The sequence below is a fragment of the Equus caballus genome, chromosome X (genome assembly GCF_041296265.1).
Source record: "Equus caballus isolate H_3958 breed thoroughbred chromosome X, TB-T2T, whole genome shotgun sequence".
In the NCBI taxonomy this organism is placed as follows: domain Eukaryota; kingdom Metazoa; phylum Chordata; class Mammalia; order Perissodactyla; family Equidae; genus Equus; species Equus caballus.
The window spans coordinates 967,700-988,640 of NC_091715.1; the positions used below are offsets into that span (position 1 = coordinate 967,700).

At 48.3% G+C, this 20,941-nt stretch overlaps 1 protein-coding gene across 3 annotated transcripts in view; it reads left to right on the forward strand.

Annotated features, from left to right (window-relative positions):
* The first annotated feature begins 233 nt into the window (after window positions 1-233).
* GYG2 (glycogenin 2) overlaps window positions 234-20,941 on the forward strand; it is a 69,431-nt gene continuing 48,723 nt past the window's right edge. For 2 of the 3 annotated variants that reach the window (XM_023634436.2, XM_023634437.2), the window contains exons 1-7: window positions 237-340; window positions 1,304-1,444; window positions 6,255-6,396; window positions 15,757-15,931; window positions 16,970-17,132; window positions 18,260-18,386; window positions 19,984-20,206. In XM_023634436.2, coding sequence (XP_023490204.1) covers window positions 1,438-1,444; window positions 6,255-6,396; window positions 15,757-15,931; window positions 16,970-17,132; window positions 18,260-18,386; window positions 19,984-20,206 — 837 coding nt within the window. In that variant the 5' untranslated portion in view covers window positions 237-340; window positions 1,304-1,437. Of the gene's footprint in view, window positions 341-1,303; window positions 1,445-6,254; window positions 6,397-15,756; window positions 15,932-16,969; window positions 17,133-18,259; window positions 18,387-19,983; window positions 20,207-20,941 lie in introns of all 3 variants that reach the window. The other variant, XM_023634435.2, reaches the window with a different exon arrangement.

Consider the following 20,941-nt stretch of genomic DNA (forward strand, 5'->3'; position numbering starts at 1 on the left):
CAATCTAGTAACCGCGGCCTCCCGGATTCAGCAGGGCTGGGGTTGTGGGGGGCAGGGGCGGGGACAGGAGTGTAAGGCAGCCACCGCCCCTCCCCGGCTCTCCCCGCGGCCGGCGGCGGAGGCGGACCCCAGGCGGGGCGGGGGCGGTGGCGGCCGAGACCCGGTCCCCGCGGCGGGCGGGTGGGGCCGGGCTTCCGGCGGGCGGCCAATCGCCGTCCTCGGGGCCTCCCAGCACCAGGCGGGCCGCGGCTGCCCGGGGGCACAGGAGTGCCGGGGGCGTGGAGGCGGCCTGGGCGCGGCGGGGGCCCGGAGGCACAGAGGCTGCCTGGGCGCGCAGGAGGTGCGAGGGGCGCAGGGGTGCGGGGGGCGCAGGCTGCCCGAGTCCGGAGGAGCGGCGAGGAGCGGGGTGCAGGGGCGGACCGGAGCAGAAGGGAGGAATCGGGGGGCGCCGGGCCAGGATGGGGGCAGAGGCCGCCCGGAGCGCACAGGCGGTGAGGGGGACGCAGGAGGAGGGCAGGGGGCGTGGAGGCCGCCTGGGCGCGGCGGAGGACCTGAGGGGGCTGGCAGAGGCTGCCCGAATTCGGAGGAGGGGTGAGGGGTAGGCGTGGGGGGTGGGGGGCGCAGTAGGGGGCCGAGCGGAAGCGGGTAGCTGGGGGCGCCTATCCCGGGCGGGGCAGAGCCGGCCCCGAGCGCACAGGCGGTGCGGGGAACGCAGAGGAGTGCGGGGGGCCGTGGAGGCCGCCTGGGTGCGGCGGGGGCCCCGGTGGGGCGGGCAGAGGCTGCCCGAATTCGGAGGAGGGGTGAGGTTCAGGGGTGTGGGGTGCAGTGGGGGGGGGGCCCGAGCGGAAGGGGGTCATCGGGGAGTGGCGGCCTAGGGTGGCGGCACGGGCCGCCCGGAGCGCAGAGGAGCGGGTAGGGAATCCAGGGGCATGGGGCGGGGAGGTGGGGGGGTGGGGGGGGGGCAGACGCTGCCCTGGAGCCAGGAGGAAGTGCCAGCGCGGTGGGGCCGCTGAGGACACCGGGTGGGCAAAGGCTGGGTGCCAGAGGCTGTCGCGGAGCGCCGAGGAGACGCGGGGTGCGGGGGTGGCCGGGGTGCAATGGGGTCCCAGGTGACTCCAGGGCGGGCAGGGGGTCGAGGGGAGCCTGGGCGGAGGAGGAGGTGCAGGGTGTGGGGGTTGTGGAGGTGGCCAGGGTTGAGCGGGACCCAAGCGACACAGGGTTGGGTGGGTGGGTGGGGGGGGGGGGGGGCGCTAGGTTGAGGCTGCAGCCACGGGTGTTGAGAATGCAAAGCTGTTGCCCGCAGGCCTGGAAATCTGCACGGCCCCCCGGAGACGACGCCTCTGCTAGGCCCGGCTGGAGGCCGGGGAGTCCGTCCCACCCACCGCGCCCAGGCGCGAGCCGGCCCCTGGGTGCCCACTGCGCGCGGAGCCGCGGACCATGTCGGGTGAGTCCGCGAATGCTGTTCTCCGTCAGCCTCCCTGTTCCTGCTGGCACACGGGACATTAGTCTGCGCTTGGCGAGACCCCCGCTTTACCCTCGCCATCCCCCCAAACCTCTCATCTCCCATTATCTGCCTCCCCAACGTCTCCCCGGGGCTGGAGGGGGCTGGCGTCACCCAGAGCAGTTGGAGATGTGGGAGGGGACCATTTATAGCTCGGTGGGGGGCGTTGGGATTTCCTCATTCTCCTGTAAAAAACAGCCCTGGGAGGGGCCTACCTGGGGCCGAGGGGTTAAGTGTGCGCGCTCCGCTTTGGCGGCCTTGAATTCACCGGTTCCGATCCTGGGCACCGACCTACACACGGCTCATCAAGCCTCGCTGTGGCAGCATCCCACATAGGACCAGAATGACCCACAACCAGGATATACAACTATGTACTGGGACTTTGGGGAGGAAAAAAAACAAAAAACAAAAAAAGAGGAAGATTGGCAACAGATGTTAGCTCAGGGCCAATCTTCCTCACGGAAGAAAAAAAACCTTAAAAAACCCAAAACACCTGGTTCCCTATTAGGGCCTCCCTACTCATTAAAAAAAAAAAAAAAAAAAAAAGCTCTGAGAGTTGATATGGGCTGGTTTCTTGGCAATAGTGTTGAACTGTGGGAGACATTAACGGGAAGTTCATGCCCCTAAAACTCTGGGATGTCAAGGCCTTTGGGTACCCCCCCCCCCCGCCCCCCATAATTTGTTATTCCCATAAAGAGCTCTGGTTAATCTCTGACCAGGGCAGCCGGCCTAGGGTGGCTGGCTGGCTGGGACTTCTGGCAAGGCCTGGCCCTCCAGGGCTCAGACTCGGTCCTGTCCGCCTGCCCTTGGGTTTTTCGAACATCACATGGGGACAGTCGGCTTCAGAGGCGGAGAGACGTGATGCGGAATATTTGCGAGAAAGAGGCCTGTCCTGTTGGTATTAAGACACCCCCCTGTTGCATCAGACCAGACCGGATCATTCGTGAGTCCAGTTTTTAAAAAAACAGGTTAGTTTTTGTCCAGAGGAGCGATGTGGTTACTCGCCGAGCGGCTTCTGTGCTGTCTTCCTCCTCACTGGCCATAGGAAGGGAGTTTGCGGGGACCGGGGCAAAAGGGGGCTTTTCTGTGGCGTGCTGTGAGATTCGGCTCCGAGGGGACGCAGAAAGCCTTCTCTGTTCCAGGGAGTGGTTTGGAGGTCTCCGGCATGAAAACCACGTTCCCCCAAAGCCGCTAGGGCCTGCATAATGGCAGCATTCAACCCCGGACATGCGGACCCATCTCCATCAGCCCTGGAATGTGCTGGGAGGGCCGATGTGGCCATCCAACACTTTGCAGGAAACAAAAGCCACCTTTCAGCAAAGGCGAAAAGGCGAGGGGCCGAGGAGGAAGCTGCCGGTGTTATTTCGGGGGGGAGGCTGGAAGATGAGTTGAATGGAGGGCAGGCTAGGAACAGAAGGAAACGTGTCTCCTAGCATCATCGTAAAACTGTCAGCCAGCACAGTCTTCAGGCTGCACTTGAGTTTGCAAGAATATCTTTTTTTCTTTACCTGGGGCTGGAGGACAGTGTTTTCCCGCTCTGTGCTCGTGCCAAAAATCCAGACCCCCGGGCGCCATGTTGCGTGGAAGCTCGCCCTGTCCGTGCGGTGGCCTTGGGTAATGGGGGATGTTCTTTGGTGCCACACCAAAACTTTGTGGTCTGGTAGTTTCTTCAGGGTAAAAGGCCATGTGGGAACGGAAGGTCTGTCGGTGAACGTTCCATCCTCTGTTCCGTTGGAATCCGCTGCTCTGAGTTTGCGCTGAGATGGAGCGCAGATCCAGGCGTGAATTTGCAGCACCGTGCCTGGGGCCGTGGTGGCTAACATTCAGAGACGCACGTCTTGGGGGTCGCTGGCCAGAGGGTCTCTTTTCTTCACTGCTGCCGTCTTCATCCTGTTGACAGGCTCAATGATCAGTCCACAGACATGGCAGTTCCCTCTGCTCCCAGGACCTCTCGGCCTCCCCCCCCGCGATAGATGTTGGTGTTTCTCATGCAGAAGCAGCCGATGCGTCCACACCGTGTGGGTCAGAAACACGAGCTGGTCAAAAATTTACTTGTTCTGGCGTCTGGTTTTATAACTCTCCAGTGAGGGAAGCCCGTTTTTATCAACCACGTTGAGTCAAAACAAATCTAGCAAATGAAGTATCAGTTTTCTTAGGTACAGTGGAACGTGCTTCTGACCAATGAAGGATTAGAAAATGAGCTGGTGACATATTTTTCACGTCTTCATGTCGCCTTCCGGTTAGAAAGAATTGAACGCTCTCTTCAGGAATAGCCAACAGGAACGACCACCACGATGAACTCATCCCGCAGCTCTGTTGGGAATTTACTTTTTCTTTGGGGAGGATCCGATCCGAAGTGCTTCAGTGGGAAATATAGTAGACCGTTACAAGGGTGGACATGAGGCTCGGTGGAAAAAGGTGATTCCTCAGTCAGAGAAGGGCGATTGAATGTGAAGTTAAACGTGGTGATCGCTGTCATTGTTTTCCCAGGGTGGGTACACCATGCCTGCGTCTGTTCCCTGACTTTAACGCCCCATTGTATGAGTTTGCTCCGGGGGCCATAACAAAGGACCACAGATGGGGCGGCTTAAACAACACACACTGATGGTCTCCCCATCCTGGAGGCTGGATGTCTGGGATCCAGGTGTGGGCAGGGCTGGGTCCTCCTGAGGCCTCTCTCCTTGGCGTGTGGATGCGTCCTCTCCCCGTGTCCTCACGTGGTCGTCCGTCTGTGCGTGTCTGCGTCCTCATCTCCTCTTCTCATAAGGACACCAGTCACACTGGATCAGGACCCCCCTAATGGTCCTCTTCTCTGGACGGCCAGTAGTCACGGGTGGTCTGTTCTGGTCCTGGGCTTCCCTAGTCACTGTGAGCTCTGGGGAGGAGTCCTCCAAGGACCTTTGTTTTCCTCCAGACCTCTTTCTGGGACGTTTTCCACCAGGATGTCTCTCCGCCCCTCAAACTCCTCGTGGCAGAGCTACGCGTCTCACCTTTTCCGTCATATTTTTCTCGTTCTGCACATTTCTGTGAATACTATCTGTGTCCCTAGAGAGTGAACGGTGCATTGTTTTAAGCCAGTTGTTTAAAAAAACTAGATAGATAGATAAATAGATAGATAGATACATGATACATAGATAGATAGATAGATGGATGGTAAATAGCTAGCTAGCTAGATGATAGATGACAGGTTATAGATAGATAGGTGATAGACGGATGATAGATAATAGATTGTTTATAGATAAATAGTAGATAGATGATAGATTTGACACATAGTTACACAGATGGTAGACAGATGACAGATGATGGATTATTCATAGATGATAGAAAGATGATAGATAATAGATTGATTGTAGATAAATGATAGATAGATGATAGATGCATGGATGGTAGATAGATAACAGATGATAGATAGATAGATGATAGATAATAGATGTTAGATGGATAGATAGATGATAGATGATAGAGAAATAGATGATAGATGGTAGATAGATGATAGATGGATAGATAGATGGTAGATAGATAGATAAATGATAGATGGATAGATAGATGATAGATGGATAGATAGATGGTAGATAGATAGATAAATGATAGATGGATAGATAGATGATAGATGGATAGATAGATGATAAATAGATAGATGATGGATAGATAGATACCAAGATAGATAGATAGACAGACACATACCTTTTGGGTTGCAGACTTGAGTTCTTCAGTTTGCTGTCTGTAATTCTCAACTCACAGTGGAGATGCCAGGAATTCTCATTCCTTCTCATCCAAGAAAAAACCCGACAGTGTGTAGACGGGAGCCTGTTGCAACAGGCACATTTGGAAATTGACCCCAATGGAATGTAAAGGTCAAGGCGTGAACCCCAGGAGCCCCATTTGTCAGGTCATATTTAGCATGACTGTGAGTCTGTGGGCCTCTCGGGGGCTGCCCTGTGTGTTCTGGCCCCAAGGCTACCTGCCGCGAATTTTAATTTCTGCAGACAGCACAGTAGCCGGCACAAGGCAAGGATCTCTTTGTCCCATTGTCTTTATCCTGGCAACAAGCTCTTGGGGACCCAAGAATTCAATCGTTTGCAAGTCCCTGTGGAAGTTAACGCCACGACTATGCCCTGAGACTTAAGATTGCCATCAGTTGGATCTGCCCTTTGAGTTTCTTCCTCTCCTCTTGAGACGTTGGGAAACTAAGAACATCCTGGTGAATGAAACAATATATTTTCCCCTCTCCCGTCTCCTCAACCTCATATATCCTTGAGCTGAAGTCTTTCCAACAACTGGTCTGTGCAGAATTTAATGAGTGGATCTGTCCGCTCCTCCAGGGAGCACACTTCTGTTGAGCTGGGCGGGCATCTTCATTGTCACTGGGATAATCCCAGTGTTGTTCCACCTTTCACAGTGTTTTCAGCTGAGACTCAAATATTTTGGGTGAGTCTTTGAGACCCGAGTGCAAAACAAAACCAGCGGTCTTAGGCGTGCATATTGGCGGATTTGTAGCATCAGGACGTTTTAGTCCTACTCTGGGTGGCTTCGCCTCGTGTTGAGGATTTCCTCGCACTTTTCCTGTGTGTGTGTGTGTGTGTGTGTTTAAGGAAAGGAGGTGTGCGAGTGTGCCCGAGGAACCCGTGTGGGACACCCAATGGTTAGTGGGTATGAGTTGTGACCTTGACAGGAGAAGAGGAGCGAGCATCAACCCGCCATCCCGTGAGATCCGTCAGGAGCGTGACTCTGCTGTTTGTGTCTCTATCTACAGTGTCTGACCAGGCCTTTGTCACGCTGGCCACCAATGACGTCTACTGCCAGGGGGCCCTGGTCCTGGGGCAGTCACTGAGGAACCAGAGGCTGACCAGGAAGCTGGTGGTGCTGATCACCCCTCACGTGTCCAGCCTGCTCAGGTAAAACTGGGAGATGCGCCTGTGCCCAGCTGGTGGCTCTTCCTCCAGTGGAAGCAAGGTCCACTGTGGTCAAGGGGGTCCCAGGAACATGGCGTGGATAGGTCCATGCCATGATGGGTCCATGCCATAGTGGATCCATGATGGGTCCATTCTTGGGCTTGGACTGCTGGCAATCATGGGGGTCATCTGGCATTTGTAGAGGACCCTCGAGTCATCCGTAAGGTAGGGAAATCTGTCACGGTGTGTCATTGACTCCAGAGTACTTAGAAAATAATATTGTGTATGCTTACTGTTCATTGTCTCAGCGATGGAAATTCAGAAGTCAAAGTTTTTGGGGGGTGGGGGGGGGAATTTGAGAAGCAACTATCATGAACTAAGTTGGAGATTTGAGCCCCAAATCGTAGAAGTTCACATTTGGCTCTATAGAGCCATCCAATGTGTAGACTAGGTTTCTGCTTCCTCTTGAGCGTGTGTCTCTGTTGGGTCTCTCCCTGTGATGGTGTGTAGCGGTGTCTCCAGGTGACTGTGCATGGGAGTTCTGTTGTTTTGCTGAATGCATGGCTGGGTACAAGGATAGCTCGGTTTTTCTTGATTGTCATGGAAAGGAAGTCTGGACGTAGGCAATTCAGGCAAGGATAGGAGATAGAACAACCATGTAGAGAGAGGAGCCTGGCTGTGCGTGTGACAGGTGGTAGATAAGCATCCAGAGCACAGCAGTCGTGATGCCCAGATTCTCTGGGTCCTGAGAGCTGGAACTCCTGGGACAGCCTGATGACAATGCGAACGGCCAGCTCTTAGGAGGCGCTACTGCAAGCTTCTTACACCTACTCCACTCATTTAAAGCTCAAGACTCCTCTTGGGTTGGGTGCTATTGTTGCTGCTGTCTTCTGACCTTTCCTGAGACCCACTCAGGCATGAGGGGCAGAGCTAGGATCCCAGCTTGCTCTGGAGTCCTTGTCTCTCAATGCTCCACTCTGCCACCTACTATCCTTACTATGCCACCTTACTATGATAAGAGATCGCAAGCTGTCCCAAGGTCAGTGGTCAACAAGGGTGGGTTGGAGGGTCTGAGGAAGGAGAGGGGAGACCCTGGCATGGAGGGAATGTAGGGCATACAGCACAAGTCCAGGCTAAGCGGGACTTCCCATTGGCACCTGGTTACTTCATGCTGCCGCAGACACAGTGTCCCACAGAGGGAAGCTTTGGCAGGTAGGAACAAAGGGAGTTTTGTTCCGTGATGGATCCATCATGGGTTCATGCCATCATGGGTCCATGCTGTGATGGGTCCATGCCATGATGGGTCCATGATGAGTCCCTGATAGGTCCATGCCATGATGGGTCCATGCCATGGTGGATCCATGATGGGTCCATTCCATGATGGGTCCATGGTGGATCCATGATGAGTCCATGATGGGTCCATGATGAGTCCATGATGGGTCCCTGCCATGATGGGTCCATGCCATTGTGGATCCATGATGGGTCCATTCCATGATGGATCCATGATGAGTCCACGATAGGTCCATGCCATGAAGGGTCCATGCCATAGTAGATCCATGATGAGTCTATTCCATGATGGATCCATGATGAGTCCATGATGGGTCCATGTCATGATGGGTCCATGCCATAGTAGATCCATGATGAGTCTATTCCATGATGGATCCATGATGAGTCCATGATGGGTCCATGTCATGATGGGTCCATGATGGGTCCACGACTTGTTTCCTAGGAAGAGCTGAGTGCCATGTTGAGTCCAGGACTTGATTCCTGGGAAAAGCTGAGTGCCATGGGCTGACCTGATTTAGGACCAGGGATTTAGGGGTCTGGGAGCTACAGACGCTCAGCTTGAAATCATGAGGCAGGAGTTGAGTTGGGAGGTCACGGATGACTCCATCCTTGGATTCATAGGGACATCTATGCTTCCATCTCTGCATGCTCACAGATACACAACACTGCAGCTGCTCAGCACTCTTGTTCTGTAGAGCGTGTGCCTTATATACTCTGAGACTCGAGCGTGGCAATGTTCTCATTTGTAGAGAGACACGTGATGGTGTTATCAGAATATCATGAATTGCGTTAGTTCACTTGGGAGACGATTCCTTCTGGCTGCTTCCAGGTAACCGGTGGCCCCTCAGTTTAGCTGTCCATTTGAACAGTGATGATGCCAATGGAGGAAGAGAGGATAGAATGTTATTTTCTTTTTTTTTTTTCTATTCAAGAGAATTCTCTTGAAAGCAGCCAGTGCAAGAACATTGAGAACAGTGGGAGTTAGTGATGTAAGCTTCGGATGTGGAGTTGCCTGATGGGATTTACAACCTTCCCTTTCCTGTGACGCCAGGCAGGATGTTCAAGCTCCGAAACTCTTGCTGTAGGGGAGCATGTGTGAAAGAGCATTCGGTGCAACCTGGAACCACGTGGAAATGGGAGCATATGCGTTTTGGTCACCACCCGCCCCCCAACCAAGGTCCTTTGTGAATTTGCCAGTAGGAAAGCCCTGTAGCAGAGGGGAACCGGGCGGGTGGCATCTGACGGCAGCCCCTGTGTAGATGGGGGAAGGAGGCGAGGGCAGATGTCCAGCATCCTTCTCAGAAGCAGCAGCGTTTCATGAAGGTGGGGCTTCTGGAGAAACGGTCCAAACGCCTGCCATTTGGAGGAGCTTGTGATGGAGCTTCTGGGCATCATGACCTTCCTCCACTTTGTCAGTGCAGGGGCGGCTTCCAGAAGAGCTTGGCATTCGTGTGCAGGGTGAGTCAGGAAGGGTAGTGGCCTTTCCCCCACCGTGGGAGGGCAGAGGAGATGACGGCTGAAGGCAGGACTTGGCCGTTGGTAGACGCGACTCAGGCTCTGTGTTTTGCTCTTTTGATCTTGAGAGTGGGCAGCCTTGGAGGCCACGGAGAGTCCCAGAGTTTGAAGGAGCCTTGAGGAGTTTGCATGGGCTTGCGTCTGGCATGCTGGATGGCCATTCCAGGAAGGGATTATCCCGCTTAGAGGTGGCACTAGGAAAGGAAGCTGGGTCAGCGGAGGGAGGAGTCTTGGCTCCATGCACAGCGGCGTCATTCCACAGTGGAAAGACGTGGGAATGTACCTCATGTAGCCTCCTGCCCTCTCCTCTGTTAAATCATTAAATGAGTGATTTCAAGTTACCTTGGCCAGCTCAGTACTGGGGAGACCAGAAGACTCTCCCCGCCCCACGCCTGAGGGACCATAACGTGGGAGAACCCAGGTCTTATTTCAAGGTGAAGACATGGAAGCATTAAAATCACCATGGAGCCCACCAAAAGTTTCTCCAACTTAAGGTGGGGTCGTCCCACACTCAAGTTCAGGGGAAGAGCATACTTGTGAGAAAGAGTTACCGCAGGAGACAGAAGAGGGTTGGGAAAAGAGCCGAGGTGTGCTTTCAATAAAATTCAGGAAAATATGGACTCGATGATAAAAAGTGAGGTAAGATGACAGACTAGCTGAAAATGGTCTGGCTGTGTAGAGCAGGAACAGAATGAGATGGGGAGATGTTATGGGTCACCAACAATTAAAATCATTAAGAAATGTTTTAGAGAAGTTTAAAATAAATTAATTTAATTTAACTTAAATTAGTAGTTTAATGACTAAATAAAATCAGCCTCACCATTTATAGAATGGTTGTTTTTGAAAACGTGAGATATTTTCCAGTATTGGAGAAGAGCTTTATAGAGAAGGAAGCCCCAAAACAGAGATGTACCTGATAAAAAGCTGAATGCAGATGAAATCATCTTGATAAACGAAGAGATACTTGAAGAAAATTTCCCGAGTTGAAGAAATACCGGGAGAAAATGGATGACACCAAGCATGTCACCAAATAAAAAATCAAAACCTACATAGACGTATATTGAAGAATTTTTTAAATTGTCATGGTAAGTATTTCCATGGGCCTCCAATATTGATAAGAGCAGATTTGTCTGCAAAGGGAAAAATAAATCTAGATGACCTCAGGCTTCCTCATTACAATATTAAAGGTCAGAAAATAATGAAGATGTGGAATTATGGAACCACAACGTTAGGACCCAAGACTCTTATGTCCAGCCACGTTGCTCATTCTCCGGGGAAGCAACAGAAAGAGTCGCACACGTGGACGAGCTTAGGATGTTTGCTACTGAAGGAAATTGTTGGCTGTTGACTGAGCGTCGTATGAAAATACAGAACTTAATGGGAAAGTTCTTTTTAACAGGGCAAGGAAACCAGTAAAAACCTAGAGTTAAGAGTAAACGATTGTTGTAAATATATTTATGAAACTAGGCACAGTTAAAGTAATCCATCTTATCCAATATATTTATTTAATAAAGGATGGACAGAGAGATATTGGATGCCACAGAGAGGAAAGAGAAAGCAGAGACTGTTCCACTGTTTTCTGAGTGTAAGAATTCAGGCGGGAGATGCTGGATGAAAAAGTGTCGAATTCACATATATATATCTCTATATTGGACATGATCCTTTCTGCATCAACAATCGTTAGCTAAAACGTAGAAACAAAATCGATTAGATATGCGTGGACCTGGAGAGAATGATGGTGGGAGAGTCTGTCTATTTAGCCCTCCTAGTCTTTAACTCACAAACAGAGCAAACACATAAGTAAATTCATCTAATGAACAACGCATGAGGGGTCTCTAAAATGTTACGCATTATGTAAACAAAACTCTTCTCTCTCATCAACCATGGATCACTTAGAAAAATCGATTTTATACTAATGGTACAAGGAGGCATTTAATATGTTCCTTGGAGGAAGAAGGGAATTTTATATTCTTTGACTATAATGGTATAAAGCTAGACGTTAACAGTTAAACTAAAACAAAACAAAACAAAACAGGCTGCTTGGACATCTTAAACCAGCAATTCTCTCCTAAATAACTTGATCAGTGAACCAATGAAAGCTTGAGTTACATACTGTTTAAACAGTAATTGCTATGTGAATGCTACTTACACAAACCAGAGGGGACAGCTACAGTGATACCAGAGAGAAAAATGAAAATCAGCGAAGAAATTATCTAGTTCAAAAATGTTTTAATTAAAAGAAAAGAAAACAAAAAAATATATAGGGCAAACAGAAGGAAGAAATTCAAAACGGAAACCCAAAAAACCTAGTCTTTGGGAACAAACAACAAATTCAAGTGTTGGATTATTTAAAAGTAAACCTTCCATTTGAGAAAACAAACAAATAAACCTTCCATTTGACAAAATAGTCACTTTGGATGCAATTTAAATTTTAAAAGCAAGTACTCTCTAGAATGCTTTGCTGATAATATTGAAAGTGTTGAAGAAGTGCTTGATCCTTCCATGGAAATTCAGATGACCCACGTTGACACCCAAAGAAGTAGAGATTTTCTGCTGCCCAGTCAGAATGGGAGAATTTGAGAGCGTTATCAAAGGCTGGTCTGGTAGAAAGATTCTGGATTTGGGCAGTTATGAAGGATTTTCCATTAAATTGGCCACGATGAATTAACTAGTGTTCATGCACTATGACATATCTCTGAGCCTACAAAAGAGTGAATGTTAATTTATTTTAAGGAATTGTCCTGACCTGGATACCCAAATCTTGATTTACAGGTTTAATTGCGTTTTTATACAGATGGAAAAAGCCCCCTGAATACAGAACATGGCAAGGCAACTCAGGCTCTATGGTAAAGAAATAAATGCTGCTTGATCTAGGAAAGCAAGGATAGTCCATGCTGTCAATGTAATTCATCGCATCCATACATCAGAAAAAGGCAATGATGGGATCCTTTTAATATAAAAGTTAAACATGTGCCGAAGTGAATTCCAGATAGATCGTAAATGTAAAGGGCAAATTTTAAAGCATAGAGAAATCTGAGAAGTAAATAGATCAGGGCTTCTCAACTGAGGCACTGCTGACATGTGGGGCTGGACCACTCTGTGTGGTGGGGCATCCTGTGCGCTGTAGGGTGTTGAGCAGCATCCCTGGTCTCCACCCACCAGATGCCAGTAGGATCACCGACCCCCAACCTTCCCGGTAATTGTGACAAGCAAAAGTGTCCCCAGACGCTGACGTAGATGGATGTTCCATTCACCTGAAAGCTGGGCATGCCATTTTCCCAGCAAAGGACACCAGAACTGGTGAACGTCAGAAATATTCCGTGCAAAAGTAAAAGATAGATAATCTAGGCAGCACATTTACAAAATTTATACTGGAGACCGGGGTTGTTGTCTGTATAATATTCAAAGAACTCTTACATACAGTAAGCAAAGGTGGACCGACGAATACAACAGCGGTAGAGAGCGTGACCAATCAATACGTGGTAATATTTATGACCGGTTAGGTTGGCAAATATCTTTTTAAATGTTGGGGTTTGGGGGTGGAGCTCAGTCATTGACATCAAGTCATGTGGTTAGACTTGAGTTAAATTGAATGTAACCCATTCTCTTAAAAGTGTTTCAAATTAATTGATGCTTTCAGTGTATTTCCTCTTGCATAAGATGAGCCCTTCAGGCCCCAAAGAGAAAGACAATACATTTAGCTGCAGGGGACATTCTCCTGTGTCCAGGCCACTGGGGCCTTCAGAGTCTGACCAGAGACTCCAGTGGACACACAGTTGGGAGGGCTGACTCTGGGGGTGGACACACGTCCCTGGGGGGACCTTTCTGTGGTTGCCTATTCTCCCATCATCCCTCAAATGATGGTATCAGTGGAACAAAAAATATATATATGATTCTCTCCTAGATTTCTGTCTCCTCGGGTGTCAAAAGCTGTCAACATTTGTTTTTTTTAAGTCGTTTGGCTTACTGAAGATGAGCTTTAAAATACTCAGAAACAACGTCACGGAAATATGGGAGGGGTTCAGTGTTGCAGACCCAGTTGAGTTTTTCTTGGACCCAGTCATTGGGAGGATGGAGGAATGGTGCTGTATGGTACTATTGGGGCCATAGAGGGCAAACAATGACCCATGACCATAAATTACCAGGGGTGTGAGTGTCAGGGGGCCACCACTATCCAGGCTATGTGGTGCAGATGTGTGTGGCGGAGAGTTTTTCTGCAGGGAAACAAAGCCAGGAGCATGTGCTCATCGCTTCAAACAAATTGTATTCCTGAAACTTAATTCTGCTTCCAGGAATTTGTTTTAGGGAAAGAAGCAGAGCTGAACAGAAGCATTTAGGGACATAAAAAGCCGTGCTATTTGTAGTGACAAAGAGCGGCATTTCTCGTGCCTTCCTTCCCCACACCCCATGATCTTTATACAACCCTGAGAATGCCATAAATTCCGTAAATAACTGGGCAAAAGGCAGGGGGAACGTGGTGATGAAATAGTACATTCTTAGAGATATAGTTACTTTGAATCCTGTGCAACGAATAAGCACGGATAAATATGGAGTAAAAGTGAAAAAGCTAGTAACAGCAAAGAGAGACCCAGAAGCTCCAACATGTGTCTAATAATAGGAGTTTCTAAGAGAAAAAAAAAAGCAGAGAGAAGGGATTAGAGAAAATAGCTCATGTTCTATTTCAACTCTGAGAAAGAATTTTAGATTGAGAGTGTTCCCTGAGTGTTGAGCAGAACGAATGAAGAAAACCCAAATGTTGACACAAAACAGTGGCATTTCAAAGCCCCAAGAATGAAGAAAAAGTCCTAACGTATTTCACCATCAGTCTGATTGAGAGAGTTGATGTCTCAAAGTTCTGGGACGAAATCATTTTGAAATGAGATTTCTGTCCTCAGCCAAATTAGCGTAATTGGAAAGCAAAATAAAGATGTTTCAGATAAGCAAAAGCTCAAAAATTGTATTCCTCAGAGACTTTTGAGGAAAAAAATTGCTTGAGGATACACTCAAGCAAAATGAAATGTGAATCCAGGACAGGAGAAATAGTATATAAGAAGCAGCACTGAACAGATAAATGAGTAAAACTGGAAATGCATGGAATGGAGACATCCCAACCCATGCCATGAAAGGTGAGAAAGGATTACAAAGAAGAAGAAAGTATGACAAATGTAAAAAAACAAAAAAAAATATATAAAATAGTGATGCATGTGTGGGAGACAGCTTAACTAACAACCAACCCTGAGAGTGAAGGGATGCATAGGATGTCATAGGATTCCATCCCACGATCCAATCCAGGATCCCACGGTGCATTCATTGTCATGTCTTGCTCCCATCCATGACATTTCTTCCTTCGTGCCTCATGCGTCATGGCCATGGTGTTTTTGAAGAGTACTGGTTGGTTGTTTCCTAGAATGCCTCTCCACTTGGGTTTGTCCAGTGTCTTTTCATGATTAGACTGAGGTTATGCATTTTTGGCAAAAAGAAAAATTCTCGGGAGTGATAATGCCTTTTTCAGGACATCGTGTCAGGGAGCGTGTGATGCTGTCTTGTTACTGATAAGCCGGTATCTACAGTGTTTCTTCCTTTGAAGTCAGAATTTTCCTCTTTGCAATTGATAACCATCTTGGGGGAGGTACTTTTCGACGATGAAAACCTGTTGTTTCTCCTCAGAACTGTTCCCCGTTGGTTTTAGCATCCGTCGGTGAGTCTGGTCTGCGGCAGTTATCTGGGGTGTCTGCATAACGCTGATTTTCTGTTTCCCTCATTCCTTCTACGTGTATTACTTGGAATTCTTCTGCAAGGAAGAGCTGCTCCTTTTTCTCATTTACCTACTTATTCAATGATTATATCAGTATGGGACCCAGGAATGTTCATTTTATATTTTGGATTTGTCATTTGTTTTCTTGCTCAAATTCCTTCAGCTTTGGCCATTGGGAGCTCCTCCTGGTTGGCTCCCTATATCTTTTTGACATACCCCCATCCTTCTTCTAGCATTTCCTTGAGCTTCTGTGAGCATAAGATATTCCGGCCAATGATAAAGTAGAATTTAAGCAACAATAATAAATAATAATAATAATTAAATGGAACAAAGGGAAATTTCATTTTGATAAAAGGTACAATCTTTCAAAATTTGAGACTCAAACTTGTAGGCAACGAACAATGTAGGTTTTGAATACACAAAGTGAAAACTGATAGAGATTGCAGTGGACGTGTGTTGGTTTCTACCTGTGCAGCGTTCGCGCCTCACTACCCACGCATTTTGCAAAGAGAAGTAGCTTCCTGAGAGACAGCCCAAATCAATCTACCTTAAACCAATGCTGTACCATTTGCCAAGTTTTTCAAGTTTGCGTACGTTTTGAGCCTAAGTGAACAATGTGCGAAGCTCTAAGACATCCACGGAAAAAAATAAAGCCTGAACACGGAGATGGCAATGAGTGTGGCGGGGTTCTGGATCCGTGTTCCGTGTTTGTGGGCAGCAAAGGCGTGTCCTCTTGAAGGGATATAGGATGTCCTGCATTAAATGGTCTCCTGTTCTCCTAGTATTTGGCACGTTGTCTTTTCCAGGGTTGTCCTCTCGAGGGTGTTTGACGAGGTGATCGAGGTGAACCTGATAGACAGTGCCGATTACATCCACCTGGCCTTTCTGAACAGACCGGAGCTAGGAGTCACCCTCACCAAGCTTCACTGTTGGACGCTGACCCGTTATAGCAAGTGCGTCTTCCTGGATGCAGACACCCTGGTGAGTACCGGGGGGTGGTGAGGACCAGAGGCTCCGCTCGATGAGGAGCTCCTTAAACACCATGCTCTCCCTCCTTAAGCAGGCTGCTAGCTCTTGCCCAGGGATTCCCACAAGTTAACCTGCATCTCTGTCATCAACAGTGACGTTCAGTCCATCAAAATCGGGTATTCGTACCTGCTAGCACAGTGCTGGATCCTGCTGTGGACGCTGAGGGCCTTGAAGGCACCTTTCTTCCCAGGGAGGCATTCATAAGCACGTTCTTTCACGTGCACAAAACGGAATAATGAGAGAAAAACTATTTTGCCTTGCTTGTATGTTGAACTGTGTAGTCCCGACCGGGCTGGTGCACCCGGCCTCTTAAGCTATGGCATTCCCCCGTTGTCTTTCGGGCTTATGACCTGCGGTGTGGGAGCCCATGGTGGCCACTTTCAAAAACAATATTGCAAAGTCGAAATGGACAATGGCGTGGAGTGTTGGAGATCTGTTTGGGTGCAGAAGCACCCCGGTAAGAAGAGGAAGAGATGCGGAGAAATTTAGGAACAATAGCGTAACCAGAGTGATGGTTTTTTAAAATTTCCACACAGAGCACAATTTAGAAAGCCAATAGATGTCGGGGGGGATCTGCAGTCAGTCAAGCCCTGGAAGGCAACGGTTGACATCATATTGACTTGCAAACCCCTCCGTTCACGGTTTCCATAGTTTCATTAATCGCATTTGCCAGATTCAAGAGGTTATACAATTAAGCGAGTTCCGTGGAGGATCTTAAGAACCTCGAGAAAATAATGTAATTTCAGAGACAGCGTGATTGCAACCACTTGAAATAAACCGGAGAGCGATCTTGCTTGCACACTCTTCTCTTGAATATGAGCCTAAAAGAGAAGAGTCGACTCCAAAAAAAAAAAAAAAAAAAACAGGGCACAGGTTTCCGCTCACTGACCGTTTTGCCCAGCTCACCCTAAAGCTCCCACTGCATCTCGCACTTGCGAACCGGAGGTGGGAGAAATGTTGCTGCAGGTTCCCCGTGCTCTGCTCCACCAGGTGCTGTCCAATATCGATGAGCTGTTCGAGAGGGGCGAGTTTTCTGCAGCCCCGGATCCCGGCTGGCCGGATTGTTTCAACAGCGGCGTCTTCGTCTTTCAGCCCTCCCTTGAGACGCACGGCCTCCTGCTGCAGCACGCCACCGACCACGGCAGCTTCGACGGTAGGCGAGGGGAAGCTGGGAATTGCTGGAGGAGAATGGGGCTGTTGCCAGTCTCCCCACCACTTCTCCATCCTCACCCCCCCCTCCCCACCCCGATATGCGAGAAGGGCCCGTTGAAGTCAGTTAAAGGTGGAGATGGAAGAAGAAAGCCAGGCAGGGCGAAAGGAGTAAATGAAGACGTTAGCAAGCGAGTGTGCAACAGAGAGAACCGTTGAAAATATGCTGATGACCCCTCACTCCTGATCGTACAGAATGGATAGGCGAATCTTTCTTGAGAGGGCCAGCTAATAATAAATATTTCGCATGGGTGGGCCGCGTGATCTCTGTGGCAAATAGAAAGCGGCCATTCTCAAGACTTCAACGGACAAGCATGGCTGTGTTCCGGTGAAACGTTATTTACGAAAACAGATACAGGGCGTGGTTGGCTGACCCCATTTATAGAATAAAGGGAAGAATTAAAATGAGCCAGCTAGAAGTCACACATCTCACTGAACCAGAGGGACAGACGGGAAAAGTGCTGGAATTTTTGTAACGTAAAAGGAAATAGTAGACTGATGAAAAACTGCCTCTGGGAAAGGATGAGGGGTGAACAAAGTCAGCAAAAACGGTAGGAAAGCAATGTCGCTACTGGCTACACCTTATTGGGAAAGGACTGGAGGATTTGGGAGACAGAAGGCGATTTTATTATTAAGAGTTTGGGTTATCAGTGGAGAATTTTGCAGCGACTATGCATTTGTTTAAATTAATGGTATGGGTTATTAGTCACTTTTTTTTTTTCTCCTCAAAGCCCCAGTACATACTTGTATATGTTAGTTGTAGGTCCCTCTGGTTCCTCTATGTGGGATCCCGCCACAGCATGGCTCGATGAGCGGCGTGTCCATGCCCAGGATCCAACTGGCGAACCCTAGGCTGCCGAAGCATAGCGTGCGATCTTAACCATTATGCCACCGGCCAACCCCGGTAGTCACCTTGGAGGCAACGATCATGTTGTAAGGGCAGCAAGAAGAAGTATAATTATCAACGTTGAATGCCGGTGTTTATGTCACGCCCTTCAAACACATCTTGCATTCTTTCAGTGTCCTGCAGCGTTCCATCTTAACCTCCTTGGGCGTTTGTTAATTATTTAGGGGCAGATCAAGGCTTATTGAACAGCTTCTTCAGCAGCTGGTCGACGGCCGATATCCACAAGCATCTGCCATTCATCTATAACCTGAGTAGTAACACCGCATACACCTACAGCCCCGCCTTCAAACAGTAAGTTCTCCATGGCGCCAAATCCTTCTGGGCCTGCCGCCATGTTGCCACCTTCTCTCTGAGAATCTGTATCAGCTTTTGGCATTTTGGGAAAAAAAAAAAAAAAAAGATTAGCTCATTCCTCTGCTTGCTTATTGCTTTAAATGATAGCTAGTCAAGTCAACGAGTCTTAAGGATGGTGGATGCCAAAGTGTTGTCCAGGGAACCCTGGGGGGGTTCCCCACAGCTCTTCCCAGTGCCTTCAAGGTCAAAACGACTTTACAAAAATAATTCTAAGACCTTGTTTTCCTTTTGCACTGTCATTTTCTCATAAGCGTACATGGGTTTTATGGAAACTCGATGACGTGATAAAGCGATGCACTGAATGTAAGCACAGATATGAGAAGCATGCTGTCTCGTCTTAAGATGGTCGATCTCACTCTTTCTACAAGTTGTTTTTTTAAATAATAGTCATTTTTCATGAAAAAAATGAAAGTTATGTCAACATATGATGGGTTGATTGTGTTTTAATGGATTGGTAAATATATTTTTTAATTGCTCAGTTTTAATGTCTGTGGCAGAAAATGTATGTATAGAGAGAATCCACATGAAGAAAGTGCTTTTGGTCCTTGGTGATTTTTAAGAATGTCAGGAGGTCCTAGGACCAAAATGTTTGAGATCTGCTGCTGTAGGTGACGTTGTTATAAATGAAAATAGAAAATCTAGGAAATGAATCATTCTAGAGGATGCATTTTTAACAGGGGCCATATTGCCCCCAAGGAGGCAGAAATTGGTTCTCGGGGAGTGAAAAATTGTATCCTTTTCAATGTATAAAGCACAGAGATACATACAGAACATAGACCCAGTGGGACCATGGTATTGAAATGTCATGGGAAGGTGATTATGAAAAAAAATGTTTAAATAGGTTCTTGGATGATGGGAATGGTGATAATGGGGGTAAAAAAAAGTTGAGAGGAGAAAATTCCCAATTTTGTAAAAAAAAAAAAAAAAAAAAAGCCAATTTTGTGTTTGGTAGCTTGCATTATCTACTATAAAAGCTATTATTTTTTTGTCCCTATCTGTTTTTTGGTGAGGAAGATTGGCCTAAAGCTAATATCTGTTGCCGATCTTCATCTATTTTGTATGTGGGATGCCGCCACAGTGTGGCTTGACCCGCAGTGTGTAGGTCCATGGCAGGGATCCGAACCCACGAACCCCAGGCTGCCCAAGCACAGTGTGCAAACTTAACCACTACGCCACTGGGCCAGCCCCCATTTCCTTATCTTTTCGAGGAGATGATGATATGGGCCCCCATACCGTGCATCTTTAGTAGACTCTTGATTTGTTCTTCGAGCTTTAAGGAACATCCCAATGGGTTAGGAATACATTTCTTGGTGCTTAGAAAATGAAATACTGCAAACGTTGGTTGTTGAAAAAATTATCTTGAAGTACGATAACGGCAAGTCAACGTAGTCGTGATTACGTGATTTTCAATAACCCGTTGAGACGAGCCTTTAGGTGTCTCTGCCTTTGTCGAGTCTCTTGGTTGTTGCGTGCTTTCTGCACGGGTCCGATCGCTTCCGAGTGGTAGGCAGACTCCTTGGCGTTGCCTTCTCAGGTTCGGTTCGAGTGCAAAGGTGGTCCACTTTTTGGGGTCCAGAAAGCCTTGGAATTACAAGTACAATCCACAGACTGGCTCGGTTTTGGAGGAGGGCTCCGAGCTGGTCACCCAGCACCAGGCATCGTTTCTCAAGGTCTGGTGGGGCATCTACCACGGCAGCATCCTGCCTCTTTACGAAAGCATCCGGGACGAGCAAGAACACGCATCTCCAGGAGGCACGGTAAGCGACTGACTCCCTTGAAAACCAAGAGCTGAGAACGGGGATAAACTCTCCGTGATCAGTGCCCGGTGTGTTTTCTTCAAACACGCCGGCTGCTTCCACCTGCTGTGTTTCGGGCAGACAACATTTTTTTTTTTTTTTTTTTTTGGCTCAGAAGAGTGAGTGTTTAATGAGCAGAAATGCTGCTGTGTTGTAGGGGACCGATGAATAAATAGATTATTTCAACGAGCCGCCTTCATCAGGGCGAGAGCCACTCACGGAGAAGTGGCTGAAGATGGTTGATTGCAACTTTGTTCAGGAAGACATTTTCCACTTTAAATCCTTTGAAGTAGCAACTGGAGGAAGTTTCTGAAGGGCATTTGAAACGTTTTTGATTGACACCAATTTGTTTTTTTTTAAAGATGCCACGGTAACCCTAAATGCACCAGACAGCGACGTTTCCGCCGTCCACTTGATGTGCATACATCTCTCTTGCAGAACGCCTCTTGAAAGGAGGTCCCAGGAAACTATTTCTTGATCGTTTTTTGAGTAGCACATTTCCTGGTGCAATGGAGTCGCTGCTCAGCAAATGCATTGCTTGGGAAATGGAAATGCAGTTGTAGTTTAGTGTTTCCCCTGCTTTTTGTTTGCTGGGGCTTGGCGCTCCTTTGCAAGGACTCCAGGTTCCTCTGATCATTTGACATGTGGGAATAGGAGTTTCTTCGTATTCATGCCGTTGCAGTCATTGCTTCCTAT